The sequence below is a fragment of the Lontra canadensis genome, unplaced genomic scaffold, assembly GCF_010015895.1.
Source record: "Lontra canadensis isolate GAN:19392208 unplaced genomic scaffold, GSC_riverotter_1.0 scaffold39, whole genome shotgun sequence".
Classification (NCBI taxonomy): Eukaryota; Metazoa; Chordata; class Mammalia; order Carnivora; family Mustelidae; genus Lontra; species Lontra canadensis.
The window spans coordinates 13,809,742-13,829,279 of record NW_022631033.1 but is presented as its reverse complement, the minus strand read 5'-3'; the positions used below and the strand labels follow the sequence as shown (position 1 = coordinate 13,829,279).

The 19,538-nt window shown below is 38.9% G+C and overlaps 1 protein-coding gene across 5 annotated transcripts in view; it reads right to left on the bottom strand.

Annotated features, from left to right (window-relative positions):
• Positions 1-19,538, bottom strand: part of WWC2 (WW and C2 domain containing 2) — a 202,057-nt gene that overhangs the window by 69,987 nt on the left and 112,532 nt on the right. For all 5 annotated transcript variants that reach the window (XM_032869861.1, XM_032869862.1, XM_032869865.1 and 2 more), the window contains exons 5-6: positions 6,887-6,966; positions 2,101-2,230 (exon numbers count right to left, since the gene is read on the bottom strand). In XM_032869861.1, the coding sequence (XP_032725752.1) occupies positions 2,101-2,230; positions 6,887-6,966 (210 nt within the window). The remainder of the gene's footprint in view (positions 1-2,100; positions 2,231-6,886; positions 6,967-19,538) is intronic.

Below are 19,538 nucleotides of genomic sequence, written 5' to 3'. Positions count from 1 at the left end.
GAAGGAGAAAAATCTTAGCTACGCTGCTACCAACCCAGATTCCCCCTCATAAAACACTAATAAAAATGGTAAGAAACTCATTATTACTAACTTTAAGAAAAGCCAGGATTTAATCCTGACATTTACAATTCTTATAATAAAAAATGAGAAAATGATAAATGTTCCCCCAAATTAGAAATTTCAGAGATCTGATATGTGCTTTTTACCTAAACTTCTTTATTTTCTTTCAGAGGAGTATTTAGGCAAAATGCTTGTACGAGAGGGAAAAAACTCAAGCAGTCCCATCAAATAATATACTACAGAAAAGAACAAAGAAACCTTTTAGTGACTCTGGGCAAGTCTTTTCCATTTTTTCATCAGTACAGTGAAAAGACGAGTATTTTTTTAATCTGTCCGTGTCGACCATGCTCCTCATCAAATTAGTAGGTCAGGACTAGCACGTTTTTTGATGAAAAAGAAGAGACTAGAAAATCAATTCAGACCATGTTGCTAGTATTAAGAGTATTAAGAAATAAGTATTAAGAAATACGGTGTGTGGGGGCGCCTGAGTGGCTCAGTTGTTAAGCATCTGCCTTCGGCTCCAGTCGTGATTCCAGGGTCCTGGGATCAAGCCCCATATTGGGCTCCCTACTCAGCGGGAAGCCTGCTTCTCCCTTTCCCTCTCCCCCTGTTTGTGTCCCCTTTCTCGCTGTGTCTCTCTCTGTAAAATAAATAAATAGAATCTTAAAAGAAAAAGAAAGAAAGAAAGAAAGAAAGGAAGGAAGGAAGGAAGGAAGGAATAAATAAATAAATAAATAAATATGGTGTGTGGGTGTGTGTGTGTCCCAACATAAAGACACTGGTGTGTGACTGGGCTGTCATTAGAATATATCTCTTACAGTGGTTCATGGTCAAAGAGCTCCGAAAGTCAGAGAAGCTCCCACTTAATGTCCCTCTCAGCTCTAATGCTGATTGCCCTACCTACTAATTGTTTTTTATACTTTAGGTAGTTGAAAAGGAATCTAATCTTTTAATTTAATCTGGTCTGTGTATAAATCCAAATTTCTTCTTTATGGGAACAATCAAAGATAACTTCCAATTGCTGAATTATAAAGTTCTAATGTAAATTTGCTCAAGTTCTTAACTTTTTCCAAAGGACCTATGATGTGCATTTTAGGAATTACTCATTTAATCACCAGGACTATTGTGGAACAAAACAAAAATACCTCCAAATAAATTTTTCTATGTTTCATATATATATTTAAAACCACATACTCTAGAAGCAAGGCTGCCTAGGTTTAAACCACAGTCCTACCACTTCTGAGCTGTGTGACTTGAAGTTACTTAATTTTTTTTGTACTGCAATTTCCTGTCTGTAGGTAAGGATAATATGAGCCCATCTTCAGGGTTGCGGTCAGAATTAAATGCACTACTTTCATGCAAGGCAGGGAGAAGATGGCCCAACACACAGTCCGTGCTCAGAAGGCTTTGCTATTAATACTATTATCTTTTCTATTTGATCTCTTCTTGCAAGTTATTTCAAAATTCCCTAAAGGCAAAATTATAGGTGTTTAAGAATATGTACCTATGTTCAGTTAACATTTTGAAAACTGACATGAACTAGTTGACTATAGTATTTAAAAGTAGCGTTTCTACTAAGAATGCGAACATTGCCGCTGGCTCTAACATTTTTCCTACATCACAGACTAAATCCTTACTCAGAGCTCCAAATATCTGAAATACAAAGAATTTTCAGGCCTCTGATAAGTATGGGATTGAGGGAAGGTAAGAAGAGGAAGAGACACACTCTTCGGAAAAAAGGAAAAAAAAACAAAAACAACCCGACTATACTTACTGAAAATAGGTATTTAAAATGCAGGATACTGACCACTGAGTGGTTGTTTCTTTTGCACACAAGGCTGGATCAGCATATAGGAACCTAGGAACCCACCAATTTACCTCCAACGCCACCTGTGGCCTCAATGCCTAGGCCAAAGTCTGTCTGAATGAGGCAGCATGAGCAAAGGCCATCCAGACTCTGATGGAGAACTTCTGCCTCAAGGAGAGTTTCTGGGGCCCCAGAGGGTAGGTGTCTGACTTAAAAAATGTTTTGCAACATACCTGCATCAGATCTTGCTTTTCTTTTTCTCCTGAACTAATAGCCTTTCTGATAGATTTCAGTTCGGTTAGAATGGCTTTGGCTTCACTAAGTTCATAGCCACTCTGGCCTCCGGACATTTTTTTATCTATTCTGTTGAGAAAAAAAAGAAAAGAGGAAAAAAAGTCAAAGAGGGTTGACAGAGTACAAGTTAAGCTAACAGTCTAGGAACCGGTTTTCGGGTTCTCTCAGCTGGCTCATGATTCTGCTACTTGCCTCCCACATACCAGAACCATGCTCTCCTGCTTTCTCTTCCAACCACTTCCAGCACTCACCCACAGCCCACCTCATGCCCCTTCCGTTTCTCATCATTTTCAGGCTCAGTCATTTTGTCTTCAATTGTTTTGGATGACCCCACCATGGGCCAACCTCCTAAGCCCAACCTCCACCCTGGGGAGGGTTAAGGCCTTAGGGAAAGGATCTAGCAAGACAGAAGTAACAATAAACTGGAAAGCTACAGGAAGTACAGGATTCCTCCCGGTTGCCTAATTTTACATAAGCCGTAATGTCTGTGCCAAACCAAGCACAGTGCCTAAGGGCTGGCAGGCCTTTCCGCAGTGCAAGTGATTATTATTTATACTACTGCGTATCCTACAATATTTGGATCGTGTGGTTAGTTTCTTCTTTTAAAATATATGAAAAGTATTTGTTCTGTTTTTATGACCGTTAGGAGTCGAGATAAAACTGCTTGCCTTGTTGACGAGTTCAAATCTAGGAATAAGGCAGAAGGCAGACGTGTTCATCTGACAACTAATGTTGAATAAAAAGCTCTTCAAGGATTTCATTTATCACATCCCCCAGATCTGCTCACCAAACGTCCTTACAGTTCGCATGGCACCCTACGTCAGAGGATTTCAAGTCTAATTCTTTGTATGTAGAAGGACCCAACCGAATTACCTAGGTGTTTTTTGTTTTTTTTTTAAATGGTTTAACAGTGTCCTCATTCTCTCTTGGTTCTCTCCGACCACCGACGCTGTCCAGGATTCATTCTGAATACAACTTGGGGTTCCCCTGAAGAGCATATGGCTACGCCTCTGCCCCAACAGCCAACGACTCTCATTCTTGGACATAGTCTTAGTCTTATCCACAGAAATATGGCACTCATTATGCCATGGAGAACTGGCTCTGAGCTCATTTGATTTAAAACATTTAATGATTTATATTTATTTCTATGATGTGAAAACAAAAACAAAAAACCACCACCAACAATGCCATCTTACTCACTCTTCCAAAGTTTACTCAAGCAAGTAGTTGGCAGATAATGTATTTCCCCGTGTACTATTTTAGTAAGTATTTTATTGTTGCCAAACAAAGTCTTAGCCTAAGAAAATAAAAGGAATTTCATCGTAAGGTTATTTGATAATAAAAGTAAGTACAACTAATGAAGTCAGTGAATTAAACAGTGGTGAGCACAGCCAGTGTTTAGGGCTGGAAGGGACCCTAGAGATCTACTCATCACGCTTCCTCTAAGTGAAAAAGCAAGACCAGAAGATTTAGGCACTTTAGCCCCTAAATTGCATAAACACTTCGTTAGTAAGGAGGATAGTCCTCAAAATGACATATTCAGGCTCAGGGCGCTTACGCTATTACACTTTGAATATTTGATAAAAAGCACAGGCAGTACTTCAAATATTGATTTAATTCCATTTATTTGGGAAGGGATTTATCAGTGAAATTGTTGACTCCCTTAAGTATTATGTCTACTCACCTAGTTGAGGCAGAAGTCTTATTTTATTTTATTATTTTTTTTAGTCTTATTTTAATAAAAAAAAAATCTGTGAGATTTCATGAAATAGCTATGAACACAAGACTCTCTGACTGTGTCAAAGTGAATTTCTAAAGCCCAAATGATTTCTTCCTATTTGTGCAAAACCTTCGGAATCTGAGAATTAAAACAAATCTTTAAGTCAGAAATCAACTTTAGCACTTAAAAACAAAGGCAGGACTACTTCAAGACTGCTCATTTTCATTTCAGAGAGCTTTAAAACTAGATTAAAATGTCCTGGCTAACCACTGCTCAGTCTGGGGCTAACCACAAACAAGGAAAAGTCAGGTCAACTCAGCACCTGCCCCCACGTCTCCCCACCCCCACCGGGGAGCCCTCCAGTCTTTCTCTCAGACTCCTTTCGGCCTCCCCTGAGCACCTCTGTTTTCCTCTAACTAGTGTTTTTCCCTTTAGCTCCACGTTTCTCCTTTTCTCCTCAATTCTACATCTTCCACATTTTCTCTTTTTTGACCCTGACCATAAGAAAAAGTCAAACAAAATATTAGCGTTATTTGCTGATTTTTAAAACAAAGTACTGTGTTTTTCTGTTTTTAATTTGAGAAATACAATTTTATATTCCTCCCTAAAAAACATTTTTTTAAGTTTTGTTTTGTTTGGTTTGGTTTGCAGGGGGGAGGTTCTGAGTACTGTATTATTAATTTCCTCTATATCTTAGTCTCTTCCAAAAGAGAGGAGATTCCCATTTGCATGCCTTCCCTGGAAAATATGTGCCCCACCCCGAGCCAGATTTTCACAGGCCAGGTATACACTTTTGGCTGGCTGAGTGTTTCACTTCTCATTTTCCACTTCTGAGTGAACGCCGAAGGTGACAAAGCAGAAACGTCTTGGTCGTATCTGTCTACATATATGCTATTCTACGGTCTAGGCCAAAGTCAACTCCGGAACCACAGACAGAAATGAATAATGCGGAGAATAAAACTCCATTCATTCATCCAGAATAAACTCTTGTACTTAGTAAAATGAAAGCTGGAGTTCAAATTACATTACAGCTCCAGATTTGGCAAAAATAGCCCATCCCATTGTTAATAAATGAAAAGTTACAAAAGCCTTCAGTAGGATTCTATTTAAATCCTTTCAGAAATATATTTTCTGTCAAAACCCCAAGGAAAAGTCTCTTTATAGTATTAGGAATGTGGTTTCTTGAAAAGTATGGTCTCTGGGTTCAATCAATTACTAGTCAATGTTCTCGTAGTATGGTGGTTAACATTTGAATGAAAACAGCTTTATTTTGTCTATAGTTAGGATCAACAGGAGAGGTCTCTGAGGTTAGATATCATATCTTTCCGCTCTCGGTTCAAGGGATTAGAATCATTGCAAGAGAATGCCTGAATTTCTACAACAAATGTCTATTGTTTTCTTGTGGAATGTTATTGACAGATTCTTAAACATGCCTTGGATTCCTATAAAAATGGCTTGCAAGCAAACTGCTTTAAAACAATACAGCATTGTTATATCAATATAACAAAACAGCAAGTTTGGCTAACCTTTAATCCCGGGTGGTGACATGAGTTACAATTTCATGTGCCTTAAAAATGTTTACCGTATAGCTAAACACTTCGTAGGGCTCTTCAGAGTTTGCTTTCTCTCTCCATTCCCACCACAAAGCCCTCCTTTATGTGACATGCAATTACCAAGTATCACACTGATGTCATTCTAGGTCTGCTCAGTTCTTCAGGGGAGCTCTGAAGCTGGCTGAGGTTCTTAGAACACAGCCATACCCCAGAATGACCTACAGATCGCTCAAAGTATAGACCTAGACGGAGACCAGAAACAGGTATTTTTTTAAAAAACTCCTCAGATGATTCTAATATACAGTCAGGTCTGAGAAGCACTAGGACAGGAGCATCTGAAAGAATAAAATGCTGATGACTACATGAGGTGAGCGGCAAAAAGGAAGACTGAGCCGTAAGACCCTTGTCTGAAATCAGTCACGTGACGCTGGTCAAGAGTCGGGACTGGTGTCCGGAACTGTAACCCGTCGTGCAAACACACAGAACCACCAGCTTATGTCTGTCTGGCCAACAAACACGGGGTCTTGAAAAGGGATAATGCCCTGTTGCCTTGGATTGCCGCGGGGGGAGGGGGGGACGCACAGGCCATCGGGAATGCTCTATAAACACTGCCCCACAGCTGGCACAGAGCCCTGTGCACAGAGGAGGGAAGTAAAAAAACAGCAACAAAACCCCAGTTGAATGCCTTCTGAGGGAAAATGCCTTCCATCCTCTCTGTGGTCATGCAGCTGGGAAAACCATCAGCTTCTTGCCTCACACCAGAGACCCTGGGGTGGGGGGCGCGAGCTTTGGAAAGCCCGGGGAGCCTCTCAGGGTTTAGCGGGGCAGCGCCTTGTCAGCTGGGAGAACAGGGGCTTCTAGGGGCTGGGAAGAGGGCAGAAGATTCCAGAATCCACTACCCTCTGACTGTCTGTATCTTCCGTAGCCTGGCCCAGTGTAGAGTCAGGCCAGTGGCTCGTCAGACTTGACTACAGAACTGGAAAGGAGAGAAGGAACGCGGCAAGCGAGGAACCCACTCGAGCTTCCCTGCTGACCCGATTTGCTCCCTGAGATCAGCCCCGGATAGGGGGTGCCTGGGGCTGACAAAGAGGCAGAGAGATGCCTCCCACCCAGGGCTTTAGGCAGCAGAGGCTCAAGCTGTCCAGCTGCGAGAGCCCAACATGGCGGTGCTGACCTCAACCTGAGAGGCGGCCGGTGGGCGCCCACACACAACGTGAGGCTTCTCACTGCTTTCTTTGACTCTTGATGATGCATAAAACGTTAGACCTTTTCAAAGTATATAGATTTTTCCAAGGTTTTTGTTGGTTGGTTGACCATTTTTTGGTGTACAGTTCAGAGCTTTTTACTTTATGTTTCTTTGAGACATCTCTTAGGTAGAATGGGTACTTCTATTTTCTTCGTAGGAGTTAGGGGGCTTTGAGCTATTCTCAATTTCAGTATTTTCATACTCACTGTTGCAATGTTTCAAAGCCTTGTTCTTTATACAGCAATTCTTGCTTCATTTGTGAGAGTTCTCTCTTCAGCTTTTTAACCTTTTGTGAGAAATCAATATAAATAAGAATGTTTGTAAATAATTAGCAACGCTGTTTTAAAAGATAGTCTAACGGTAAACTATTAAACACGCAGACACAGCCATTAGCTTAACATTTACTCTACTGGCTTCCCCGAACATATATTCTATGGAAGGCAGGTTAATTATGTTTAAATTATCAGTGATGTTCATTATCACCTGTATCTACCCTCATGATCACAGTTAGCAACCTTCCTGCAAGCTGGCATCATGACTTTCTCCATACTGTGATAAATAGCTAGGAAGGGGGGAGTCAGAAACCCCAATTTCTGGAAATCCAACACCGCGTGCTCCTCCCTCCCTCCTTCGCTACACTCCAGGACCGTCGGCCACCCCTGTTTCTCGAATGTGTCAGAAAATACCTGCTCTGCTCCTGCAACATGCTGTTTCCCCTGGCTGGAAAGCTTTCCCTCAGACTTTCCAGAACGGACTCCTGGCACTCAGGTCTCCACTCACATGTCGCCTTTTGGAATACGACTTCTCTAACCACCCCAACCATTACTGTTCTGTGTCGTGCACGGTACTTCTCAGGACCTGAAATTTTCTGTGTAGTTGTTTACTGTCTGCCCCCCATGGGAAAGTGAGCTGCATCACACCAGCTGTACCCCGAAGTTCTAGAAGAGTACCAGGCACTATGAGGAATAAAAAGGACAAGGACAAGCACTGTGTGATCAATAAACATCTGTCAATCTGATTAAAAAATATATATATATTTATATGACAGATATTTATTGATACACACACACACACACACACACACATTCTTTTCTTTCCCCTGTTGCCAAATACATTCTTGGTGAAGACAATGCTAAAATGTGATAGGTCAAAAGACTAGCAGAAGCCCGGTTTAGTCACAAACTAAAGGTTTTCCGTGGGCGTCAGCAATTTACTTCAATATTATAGCCTTAAGTTTGAAGCACATTCTGACGGGCAGCATTTCAACGTGCTTTTGAGCTTTTATTTCCTATTTAGTCTATCCATTCCACAAATATTTACTGACTTTCCACTATGTGTCTGTCAGGTCCTGGGTCTCAAGTGTGAATAAAGTAGACATAATCTTTGCCCTCACGGGCCCTTCAGAACAAGGGGGCAGCCAGACCTTGAGCAAATAATCATCCAACGAAACAAATCTTACCAATTACCATGGGGGATAGAAAGGAAAGGTTCAGGATACTTCAGGATGAAAAATGGGGACGGGACCTGATTTGGTGTGAGGAGCTGGACAAAGCCTGTCTGAAAAGGTATTTAAGCAGAGTGGGTCAGTGGGGCTTCGCTTGGTAAAAGGAGGTCCTCAAAAGGTAGACCACAAACCCTAAACCATGGGAAGAGGAAACTCAAGTCTCTGGGATTTGGGGGCACCTGAGTGGCTCAGTTGGTTAGGCATCTGCCTTCAGCTCCAGCCATGATGTCAGGGTCCCGGGATGGAGCCCCTTGTTGGGCTCCCTGCTCAGTAGGGAGCCTGCTTCTCCCTCTCCCTCTGCCTCCCACTCATGCTCTTTCTCTGTAATAAATAAATAAAATCTCTGGGATTTAGAGTATGCTACCATTTGCTGGATTACAGAGGTGGTTTGCAGCACGAAATGCGACTGGAAAAGAAGGCCTTATATAGAGTTTTGAAGCCATGTGGAAGACTTCTTTCTTTTTTAATTATATATATATATATATATATTTTATTATTATTTTTTTTTTACTTGACAGAGAGAGAGAGACAGTGAGAGAGGGAACACAAGCAAGGGGAGCGGGAGAGGGAGAAGCAGGCCTCCTGCTCTGCTGAGCAGGGAGGCCGACGTGGGGCTTGATCCCAGGACCCCAGGATCATGACCTGGGCCGAAGGCAGATGCGTAACGACTGAGCCACCCAGGTGCCCCAGATTTCTAAATCTTAAGAACAAGGAGAACTGGGGAGAAATTTTAAAGCATGATCTGCTTTATGATTTTTAAAAGCCACTGTGATGACTGTGGTGATTGGACCGGAGGGGCCAAAAGGGGTCATTCCACCTGCACTGCAGGCTGGCGTGCAGGCCGTGTCTAGAGAATAGAGCCAGAGGAAGAATATATTTGGGAGGCAGAGTCAACAGGCCTTGGTGATGGGCTCAAGGTGCAGGGTGAAGGAGATGATGTGTCAAGGATCACTGGCAGGATTTTGGCTTGCCAGGAGCAGGCAGGTACACCTGGAGGGTAGGACCAGATCTGGGGGTAAGATCAAGGGTATTCTTTGAGACATTTACTTCTCTGATACTCAGGAAACTTCAAAGGCCATTGCAATATGGAGGCTTGATGTTCAGAAGTTTCTGGACCAGAGATATAAAACTGAGAGTCACTGACATAAAGATAGTATTTTAAATGCATGAGAATAAATAAGATCACATACACAGTGTGTACTGAAAACAGAAGAGAGTCCAGAACACGCCTCGGATATCCTCATCATTCAGAAATCTACTAGAGAAAGGGACAAAACGCACCGCAAAGCGGCGGCAAGAGAAATCGGAGGGAAAACAGGGCATCCTGGAAAATGACAGCAAAAAATTAAGAGGGAGCATAGGCACCACATAGAATAAAGTGACAAGGACAGGAGCGGTGTAGTACTCATGCTCGCACACCTAAGGCACAATACTTAGGTAGTATAGATATTCAATCATTTATCTGTTGATGAATCATCTGTTGAGTTTATCTGAATGTTTAAAAGTTTGTGCCCTAAGGCACTTATGTTTGATGAGGGAAAAGTAAACACAAATCATGATGTTGCAAGGCCCTCTTTAATAACTACAAAGACAGGTATAAACAATGCTCCTAGAATCCACAGGCGCATGGGAGCACTTCTGGCTGGCCTCACAAAGGAGGGGCCATCAGAGCTGGATTGTGAAAGTGCTTTAACATTCACGAAGAACAGTGAGCTCCTTTGCAGTGGATCATAAAGACATTTCAGCTGTAGGATTGGATTATTATCACGTCAAAAGAGCCATCAGTAATCAATAGCTCATTCCACACGCACTTCTACTTCTGACAGCACCTCTAAAGAGCTGTTTACCAAAGACTGTAACATTTTTATTTTAAAACAACCACCACATTTAATCCAAAAATCAATAGCAACTCAAACAGCTGGCCTGAAGCCTGTCTTTACCTCTGAAAACACAGTTGATAGAAACAATGGCGATACTGAGTCCACTTAGAACAATTAAATTAAAACAATGAGCGTGTCTCACTGACATAAAAGAGCATTCTACTTAAAAATCATTTGGACTACGATGACACATCAATTTAAATTTTTTCCGAAAGTTATCATTTAAAATCTAAAATTAACTTTTGAACTTTCAGGCTCTTGTCTGTTTAAGTGATGGGAGGGAGATTTTATTGTGCATTGAGTGACAAAGATGGAGGAAGCTAATCTGTGCTTGCTTTCATTCCACAGTATTTATTCTACCTAACGCTGGCTGTAAGCTACTGTAAGCAACTGCTTCCTTCTTGGGGAGTCTTCATGTGGATTACCTGAATAAACCTGACCTCCAAGTATCAGTGTTGCATTTTATGATGCTGACTCTGAAAAAGTCTGATTTCCATTATAATGACAAGTGAAAATGGGTATTATTTCCAATCAAAGAGCATTTGCAAATTGTATTCGGTTTCAAGAGTATGGTCTGAACTAGTTCAACTACCTTTCTTCTCCCAGGACTATGTGACATCGTTAGCTATTTGAGGATCACTGTTACTACTCTTTAATTCTCCATCCCACCCTCTAATGCAAGCCACAGAACGCAAAAACCAACGTCCTTAGATCATAGCTAAAGGATTAAGCTAATCCTGACTTGCAAAAGTAGCACAATGTAGACTCGACCAGGAAGCAATAATGACAGCTAAAATTCATGAGGGCCTTATGTACTCCCGGCATTGTGCTAAATATAAACGCCTATTTTCAATCCTCACAGCTACTCTATAAATAGTTTTAATTCTTATTTTATAGGTGAGGAATCTCAAACCAAAAAAGAATAAGTAAGTACTGTGCTGTCGCTCACACTGTTAACAATCCAGAACCCAGGACAAGGTTTTAAAAACTATAATCAAAAGTTATAGTTACTAATGGCATGATAGTACAAACATATAAGATCAGAGATAAACTAGAATTTTGGAAAATGACCCAAATAAAATCTAAGGTCCTTATTTTACCTTAGAAACTTCGTTATTCTTACAGCCCAACCAAGTTGAACACACAAATAGCCCCACAAACCCTAGAGTTCATGCTTTTTGTCTCCTACATACTCAACATTCTGCCACAGCCAACCATCTAATTATAGACTTACTTCCAAGGAATCAAATCTCACAACCCAGAGTATCAAATTGGAGGCAAGAGACCCATGGCTTTTGCACATTTCCCACCTTCTATTCTGACTACACCAAGGCAACTGACATTTTAAATTGATTTTAAAGTTATTTCTGAAAACCAGGAAGATGCTGTGATTAAATGTGATGAGTATGACTGGAAATCACGGATCTTCTTCCCATTTCCGACAATCCCGGTGTAATAAGTTTTATTTTAAAAGGAGGAGGAAGAAGAAGACAGTAAGAGAAAAGTAAATTCCAGAAATCTGTGGACCTTGGAAGGATCATAAGACAGGCAGGTTTCAGAAGTTTGCCCCAAAAGTGAACCCTGCAACATTAGAGCTATAATGAGCAAAATGGCATTTTACTAATGACTACCTTCCCTTTTCACCACTTTCTCTACTGTCTTGCTGATACTGTCGTCTTAGGCAAGCCAACAAAGGGCAACTGTCAACTTGCTCCTTCTAGGAATCCTTCTCCTCACTACCACTTCCACCTCCCTGAAAATCCTTCACCACATCTCATCTCATCTCAACAGTCACCTTTAAAGAAAATGAGAAATCAGCTCCAGATAGATAAAGGATCAATAAAACAACTTTGCACTTTACTAAAGAACAGAGGAAAACAGAACCCCACATGCTGTTGGAACAATTTATTATAACTAATAAATGGATTCTGTCATCAGAAACAAGATGACTGAATACAACGTGTGTGTGTGTGTGTATATATATATACATACATATATATATATTTTAAACCCAAACTTTAACAACAATAAGAAGAAAACAAAGCAAAGGCCACTGGAAAAATATTGTAAGAAATATTTATGAAATATACTTCCTGTAGATACACATAATAAATAAAAATACAGACAATCCTATGCTAGATGCCCAAAAGTAACTAAAATAAGCCAGTAAATTGCCATATGACCCAACAATTCCACTTACCCAAGAAAACTGAAAACATATGCCCACATAAACTCCTGTGCAGGAATGTTCACATACTCCATAGTAGCCAAAAAGTGGAAACAATCTAAACAAACACCAACTAATAGAGAAGAGATGAAATGTGGTAGGTCCGTACGATGGAACATTATTCCACAATAAAAAGGAATCAAGTGCTGACACCTGCTACCACATGAATGAACCTTAAAAACACTGTACTAAGTGTAAGAAGCCAATCACAAAGACCACATATTATAGGATTCCAATGATACAAAATGCCCAGAATGGGCAAATCTAGAGACAGAAAATAAATCAGTTGTTGCTTGGGGCTTGTGGGTAGAAAGACGTGTAGGGAACGGGTAGGGTAGGAACTGCTAATGAGCACAGAGTTCCTTTTGCGGGAGACAAAAACTTTCTAAAATTAGATTGTGACCACGGGCATACAACTGTATAAATACAGGTAAATTGTAAGGTATATGAATTATTTCTCAATAAAACTGTTGAATAAAAAGTACATAAAGAAATCAGCAAATGGAAATAGAAAAGGTAGACCATCACGTATGCATACACATACACACATAAAATAAATCACCTCCTAACAAAGATAAAACTGAAACCCCTGGTATCATTGTATACCAATTAAACTAGCAGAATATAAATATAAATTATCAGAACTTGGTCAAGTGGCTGCCTCTTTCAGATTAGCATCCCCGGTCTTTACAGTGGTCTACAAGGCTCACGTGTTCTGTCTTCACTCCATTGCCACGATCAACACTCTCAACTCTTGTCCCTCCAGTGAAGATCCCAGAACTTCTCTGATATCAGGACCTTCACATCGATGCAATGTGTTAATGCAAGGGTTAGGGGAACTGACCCCCTGGACAGCTGAAAATCGGCACTTCAAACTTCTGACTCCCCCTGAAAATAGCCTACTGTTGACCAAAAGCCTTACAACAACATGAACAGTCAATCAGCATTATGTTTTGTACAGGTATTGTACTGTATTTTTACAGTAAAGTAAGCTAGAGAAAAGAAAGCGTTACTTAATCATAAGGAAGATAAAATATTTTTACAGTACCATACTGTATTTATAAAAAAAAAAATCAATGTATAAGTGAACGGGTAGTTCAAGCCCGTAGAGCTCAAGGGTCAACTGTAAATGGAGATATGCAATCAGTAGACTTTCAAGGCTAGCTTCTTTTCCTTATCATATTGCTTTTGAAATTCATCCTTTTTGTGAGTATCGGTACCTTGTTTTCATGGTACATTTTGGGGATAAACCACAATTTGTTTATCCATTAATTCACTGATAGACATTTAAGTGATTCCCAGGCTTGGACTAGTAAGAATAAAGATTCTGTGAGTATCTACACTCAAGTCTGTGTGTGGATACATATTATGTTTTCATTTCTTCGGGCACATACCTATAAATGGGATTGCTGGTAACAGTTTAAGTGTATGTTTAATTTTATAGGAAACCACCAAGCTATTTGCCAAAGTGGTTGTACTACTTTGCATTCTGCAGTAATGTGTGAGAGTTCCTTCTTCCAATGACCTCCCTCTGAGCACTGTTTTAGCTACATCCCATAAATTTTTATGTATTTCCATTTTCATTTAGTTCAAAATATTAAAAATATTCTTTGCTTTCTTCTTTGACCAATGAATTATTAAGAAATATGCTAACAGGGACACCTGGGTGGCTCAGTTGGTTAAGCAACCACCTTCGGCTCAGGTCATGATCCTGGAGTCCCAGGATCGATTCCCACATCGGGCTCCCTGCTCAGCAGGGAGTCTGCATCTCCCTCTGACCCTCCCCCTCCTCACGCTGTCTCTCTCTCTTATTTTCTGTCTCTCAAATAAATAAAATTATATATATATAAACTTCAAAAAATATATATATATAAACTTCAAGTAAGTTCTCCTTGGTGAATATGCCTACACTTGAAAACAACATTGTTTTGCTCTTTTTAGATGACATGTTCTACAAATGTTAATTAGATCAGGTTGGTTGATAGTATTGTTCAAAACTTCAACAATTGTGCTGATTTTCTGTCTATATATTCCATTAATTACTGAGAAAGGAGTATTGATATATCCAACTATAATTGTGCTTTTGTCATTCTCCTTTCAGTTTCATTGGTCTTTACTTCAGGTATCTGAAGTTCTGTTCTATGTGTGTATATCTTTAGGGTTACGTACATACATCTTTATGCCCTTCTTTAAAAAGATTTAATTCTATTTTCTATTAACATATAATGTATTATTTGTTTCAGGGGTCCAAGTCTGTGATTCATCAGTCTTACGACAATACCCAGAGCTCACCACAACACATAACCTCCCCAATGTCCATCACCGAGCCACCCCATCCCCCCATCCTCCTTCCCTCCAGCAACCCTCACTTTGTTTCCTGAGATTAAGAATCTATTATGGTTTGTCTCCCTCTCTGGTTTTGTCATTTCATTTTTTTCCTCTCTTCCCCTATGATCCTCTGTCTTTACGTCCTTTGATGAACTGACTTATTTACTGGTATAAAACACTAGCAAAAATAGCCTTGTTCTAAAAGTTTACTTTGATATTAATAATGGAAACTGCAACTTTCTTTGCATTTGTATTTTCATGGTAGATATTTTTCATTTCTTTAATTTTTAACCTGTCCAGACAGGGCTTCACATTTAAAATAGCTCTTTTGCAGCCATCATAAAGCTGAGTCTTATTTCAACCATTATGATAATTTCCACCTTTTTACTGGAGCATGTACACCATTTACATTTAGTGTAATTATATATAGTTGGGTTTAAATTCATTATCTTTATATTTGTTTTCTAATTGTCACATATATGCTTTTTTCCTTTCTACCTCTATTCCTGCCCTTTGTATTTTTATTCCATTTTTTAATGATTCTATTTTATTCCCATTATTTAGTAATACCTCTATATTTTCTCAGTGGTTTCTCAGGGCAGAGATCAGATGTCAGCTTGGGGGCCAAACATCCCTTGTGCCCTTATTTTTTATGGCTCATGAGTTAAGAATGATTTTCATGTTTTTAATAATTTTCCCCAAAGCTGAAAAGAAAAATCTATGGCAGAGATTTTCCACAGTGGTTGTACGATTTTCTATCCCCATCAGCAATGCATGAGATAAAAACAAAAACAAAAACTTCCTAATGAGTGTGAGATAATATCCCATTGTGGCTTTGATTGCACAATCCCATTGTGCATTTCCCTACTGACCAGGGATATCTGTCATCTCTTCATATGCTTATGGGACAGCTGCACATCTTCTTTGGAGAAATGTCTATTAAAGTCCCTTACCCATTTTTGAAGTGGTTGTTTTTGCCTTCAGTTTTGAAAGATATTTTCATTAGGTATAAACAATTTAGTTGACGTTGTTGTTGTTGTTAGGTACTCTTTTAACATATCACTCCACTGCCCTGCAAGTTGCATAGCTTCTGATAAGTCTGTTGTAATTATTATCTTTGTTCCACTGCAATTGTCTAATATATATGGCTGCTTTTAAGATTTCCTTTAATCACTGATTTTCAGCAATTTAATTATGATATATCTTTGTGTGATCTCTGTTTTCTTCTGCTTTGGAGTACCTTCCTGTTCTTATGGATTTATAGTTTTAATTTCTTTAAGTAATTTTTTTCTTCAAAAAAATTTTTTTGTGTGATTTCCTCTCCTTGCTCTTTTGTGGGGACTCTAACATATACGTTAGATCATTTAATACTGTGCTAGAGGACAATGATGTGCTGTTAAATTTTTTCAGGCTTTTTTCATCTGTGTAATTCATTTTGGACAGTTTCTATTCCTATGTCTTCAAATTCACTGATCTTTTTACTCAGCATTTAGGTTGTTCTCAACAGTGTATTTTTCATTTCTTATATATTTAATCCATAAAACTTCCATTTTGATCTTTTTTGTATCTTTATTTTCTCTCCTCACCATGTTTTCTTCTACATTACTGAGCATGTGTGTAATAATTTTTAATATGTTTGCCTGTTAATTAAATAATAGTTGTAACTTCTTGTTTTTGTTATACATCGTACTTTCTTGCTTCTTTGAATCCTTGGCAATTTTTAACAGCTTTATTGGTGTAAAACTGGCATATAATAAAGTAAGCATGCTTAAACTATACACTTGATAAGGGTTGATATATGTATATACCCACAAAACCATGAATATCAAGATAAAGAATATATCCACATTCCCCTGAAAGCTTCCTCATGTCCCCTGGGGATCCGTTCCTTCTGCCTCTCCTGTACTTTCTTCTAGCACACAGTTAAGTTATTTTTAAATAAATGTGATCCATTCAAGGTTTGCTTGTAATTTTTTGTTGCAGCAGTTCCAGAGCAGCCTTTAGCCTTAGACTAACATGGTCCCACTAATGAGGTCTTCTATTGCCCCAAAACTTAGGAGGTCTCTCCATTCTGGCTTGTAGATGGAAACTATTCCTAGTCCTATGAGCTCTGAGAATTGCTTGTCCTACCGCTTTCTTTCCCTGTCCTTGTAGTATTTTATACCATGATTACGCAGCCAAAGATTTGAGGAGATTGCATGAGAAATTGCCACAACTTTCTCTTACTCCTTCTCTCTCTGTAGCTGTCTCCTCTCCAGGATTGCCACAAATTCCAGATACTTCTGCTTCACTGAATTTTACTCCTCTGACTCTTCAGCTTCAGTAGACTACATTTGAATCCTTCTTCCTACACTGGAGATAGTGTGATCTCAGGGCTCACTGCTTCTGTTTTCCTTTGGTAAGGGATTACAGTGTCCAACTGCCTCTAATCCAATGTGTGAAAGCAGTTGTTTTCATAGATTTTGTCAATTTCTTTGTCTGTTGTTGGGAGACAATTCCTATAGCAGCTAGGAAGATATTTATGTGATTCCAACAGCCTGCATTTTAGGCAAAATATCTCCCAGATTGATAAAAACATTTTATCAATCTTCCTTGTCTCTCTAAAGGCACAAGATCTGAGTCTGGGATCCAATTGGCTAATCTCAATCATATAATTCTATTTCTCTGTATCTTGAAGGAGCTCTCTGAGATTCTGGTTCTCTGACAAAGTAGAAGCTGATACTACCATGTCTCCCAACCTCAACTCTAGAAATTAATGTGCCTGAAAATGCTGAAGATCACAAAATGCATATAACATAGCTATTTTTTTCACTGCCTCATTGTTATGGCCTCATGAGACTGATTCTTTCAAAATTTAATGCAAACATATTAGGTCAATGTAGTTGCTGTGTATGTATCAAGGGAAAGTATCAGAATATAAGTATTGGTTTGTATACATTCATTACAACATCTTTACCACATATAGTTCCACAAAGCTTAACTCCTATGGCCTTTCAAAAATGAGAGAGTGAGTTTTTCAGGCTTTACAGAATCATTTAAAATTGATCATTTATGAAATATCATTTTCCTGTCTGCTTTAGACTGTAGAGTTTCCCATTAAAGAAGTTAATCGCATTTAATTTTATAAATTGCCATCGGCATTATGGATATAAGAATGTTTATGAATGAAGATGGAGAAGACTGAAAATCATGGCCAGAGAAACTGATATGGTAGTTTATCTAGGTGAGGAGAAGCTAAACATCCCCTCTCCAACCACACAGTGTCAATGAAGGATTTCTTTCCAAGTACATATTATTTAGCTTGCAGGATGGTGGAAAAGGCGACCAAAATCATTAACAAGAAAGAAAGAAAGAAAATATCATGAAATCAGTAAATGTGCTTAAGTATTACAGTGTCATTTTACTCAAATTCTGAATATGGTTTTTGAAAAAAAGCACTTCTGTGCTGTGAATTTTAATTATTTTAAGTTACGAGCACATCAAGAAGGAGATAACTCCAGTTCTTGCTCTAAATAGAGTACTTCCCTCTTCTTTTTCTCTCAGTCTTGCTCACACTCTCTTTCTTTCTTTCTTTTTTTTTTTAGCAAGTATGAGTCAAAGTCACATCATTCTTCATTTCACTCAAGATTCAGTAAGACTGGTGTACTGTTTCCTAACCCAACACCAACTATAATAATACAAATTTATTTCTGAACATCCTAAAGGAGTAACAGCCTTATCTAATATACAGTTTGGTGCTGTGGGTTAGAACTGCTCTATCTCCTTCAGCATGCTGAAATCAGGTAACTCACAGATGGAAGAACTTAGGATATAAACTAAATTTTTAATGTAGTTTGAGTGTACAGACACCTCTCACATCAAGTCATGAGACAAGGCTGACTGGCAACAATTTATAGTCTCAGAAGGCATAGTTCTTTTCTTTGAAGCACATTGCTAGGATTTTTGTGTTTGTGACATCATTGGTTAAAGTGTCATAATTTGATGTGCACGTGAGTTAACTCTATTCACAGTGACAAACTAAACCTTAATTGAACTGCCCTTCTTTTAAATCTATGCACAAGATTGCAAATAGGTAAGATGACAGTTGACTTTTCCAAGTCCATCACCACTGCTAAAAATAATTCAAAGTGAATTCGTATTAACAATGTGCAAGCAAATATATTTGAGAGCAGAGATAATACATTGTTTTTAATAGCAATGCTCACCAACCAGCCATGTGTTTGGAGTACAAATAATTTAAACAAAGGGGTCTCATTATTTTTTTTTTTAATTTTTTTTTTTTTTAAGATTTTATTTATTTGAGAGAGAATGAGTGAGAGAGAGCATGAGAGAGGAGAAGGTCAGAGGGAGAAGCAGACTCCCCAAGGAGCTGGGAGCCCGATGCGGGACTCAATCCTGGAAGTCCGGGATCATGACCTGAGCCGGAGGCAGTCGCTCAACCAACTGAGCCATCCAGGCGCCCTCATTATTTCTTTTTTTAACAAAATTAAAAGTTGGATCACAGCATATGCCATAGTGCTCAATAAATTTCCCAAATGCATATGTATTTCTAAGGATTTTCTTTTACACTTCCAACATCTTACTTCCCTTTAATAAACAACAGTAATAATTTAAAATTCACCAACTATTTTCTCCACCAAATCTCACCTACATGTAATTTGGAGCATAGATTTAAAAAAAAAATTTATGGTTAAATTTTGTCTATTATTATTATTATTATTTTGAATTCCAGTTTAGTTAACATACAGTGAATAATTTTATTACTTTGATTGAAAAGTTCCATATCAGTGCTCATCAAGATACGTGGATTCTAATCCCCCTTCACCCATTTCACTCCTTCTCCACTGACCTCCTCTTGGGTAACCCTCAGTTTGTTCTCTATAGTTAAGACTGTTTCATTGTTACTCTTTTTCTTTGTT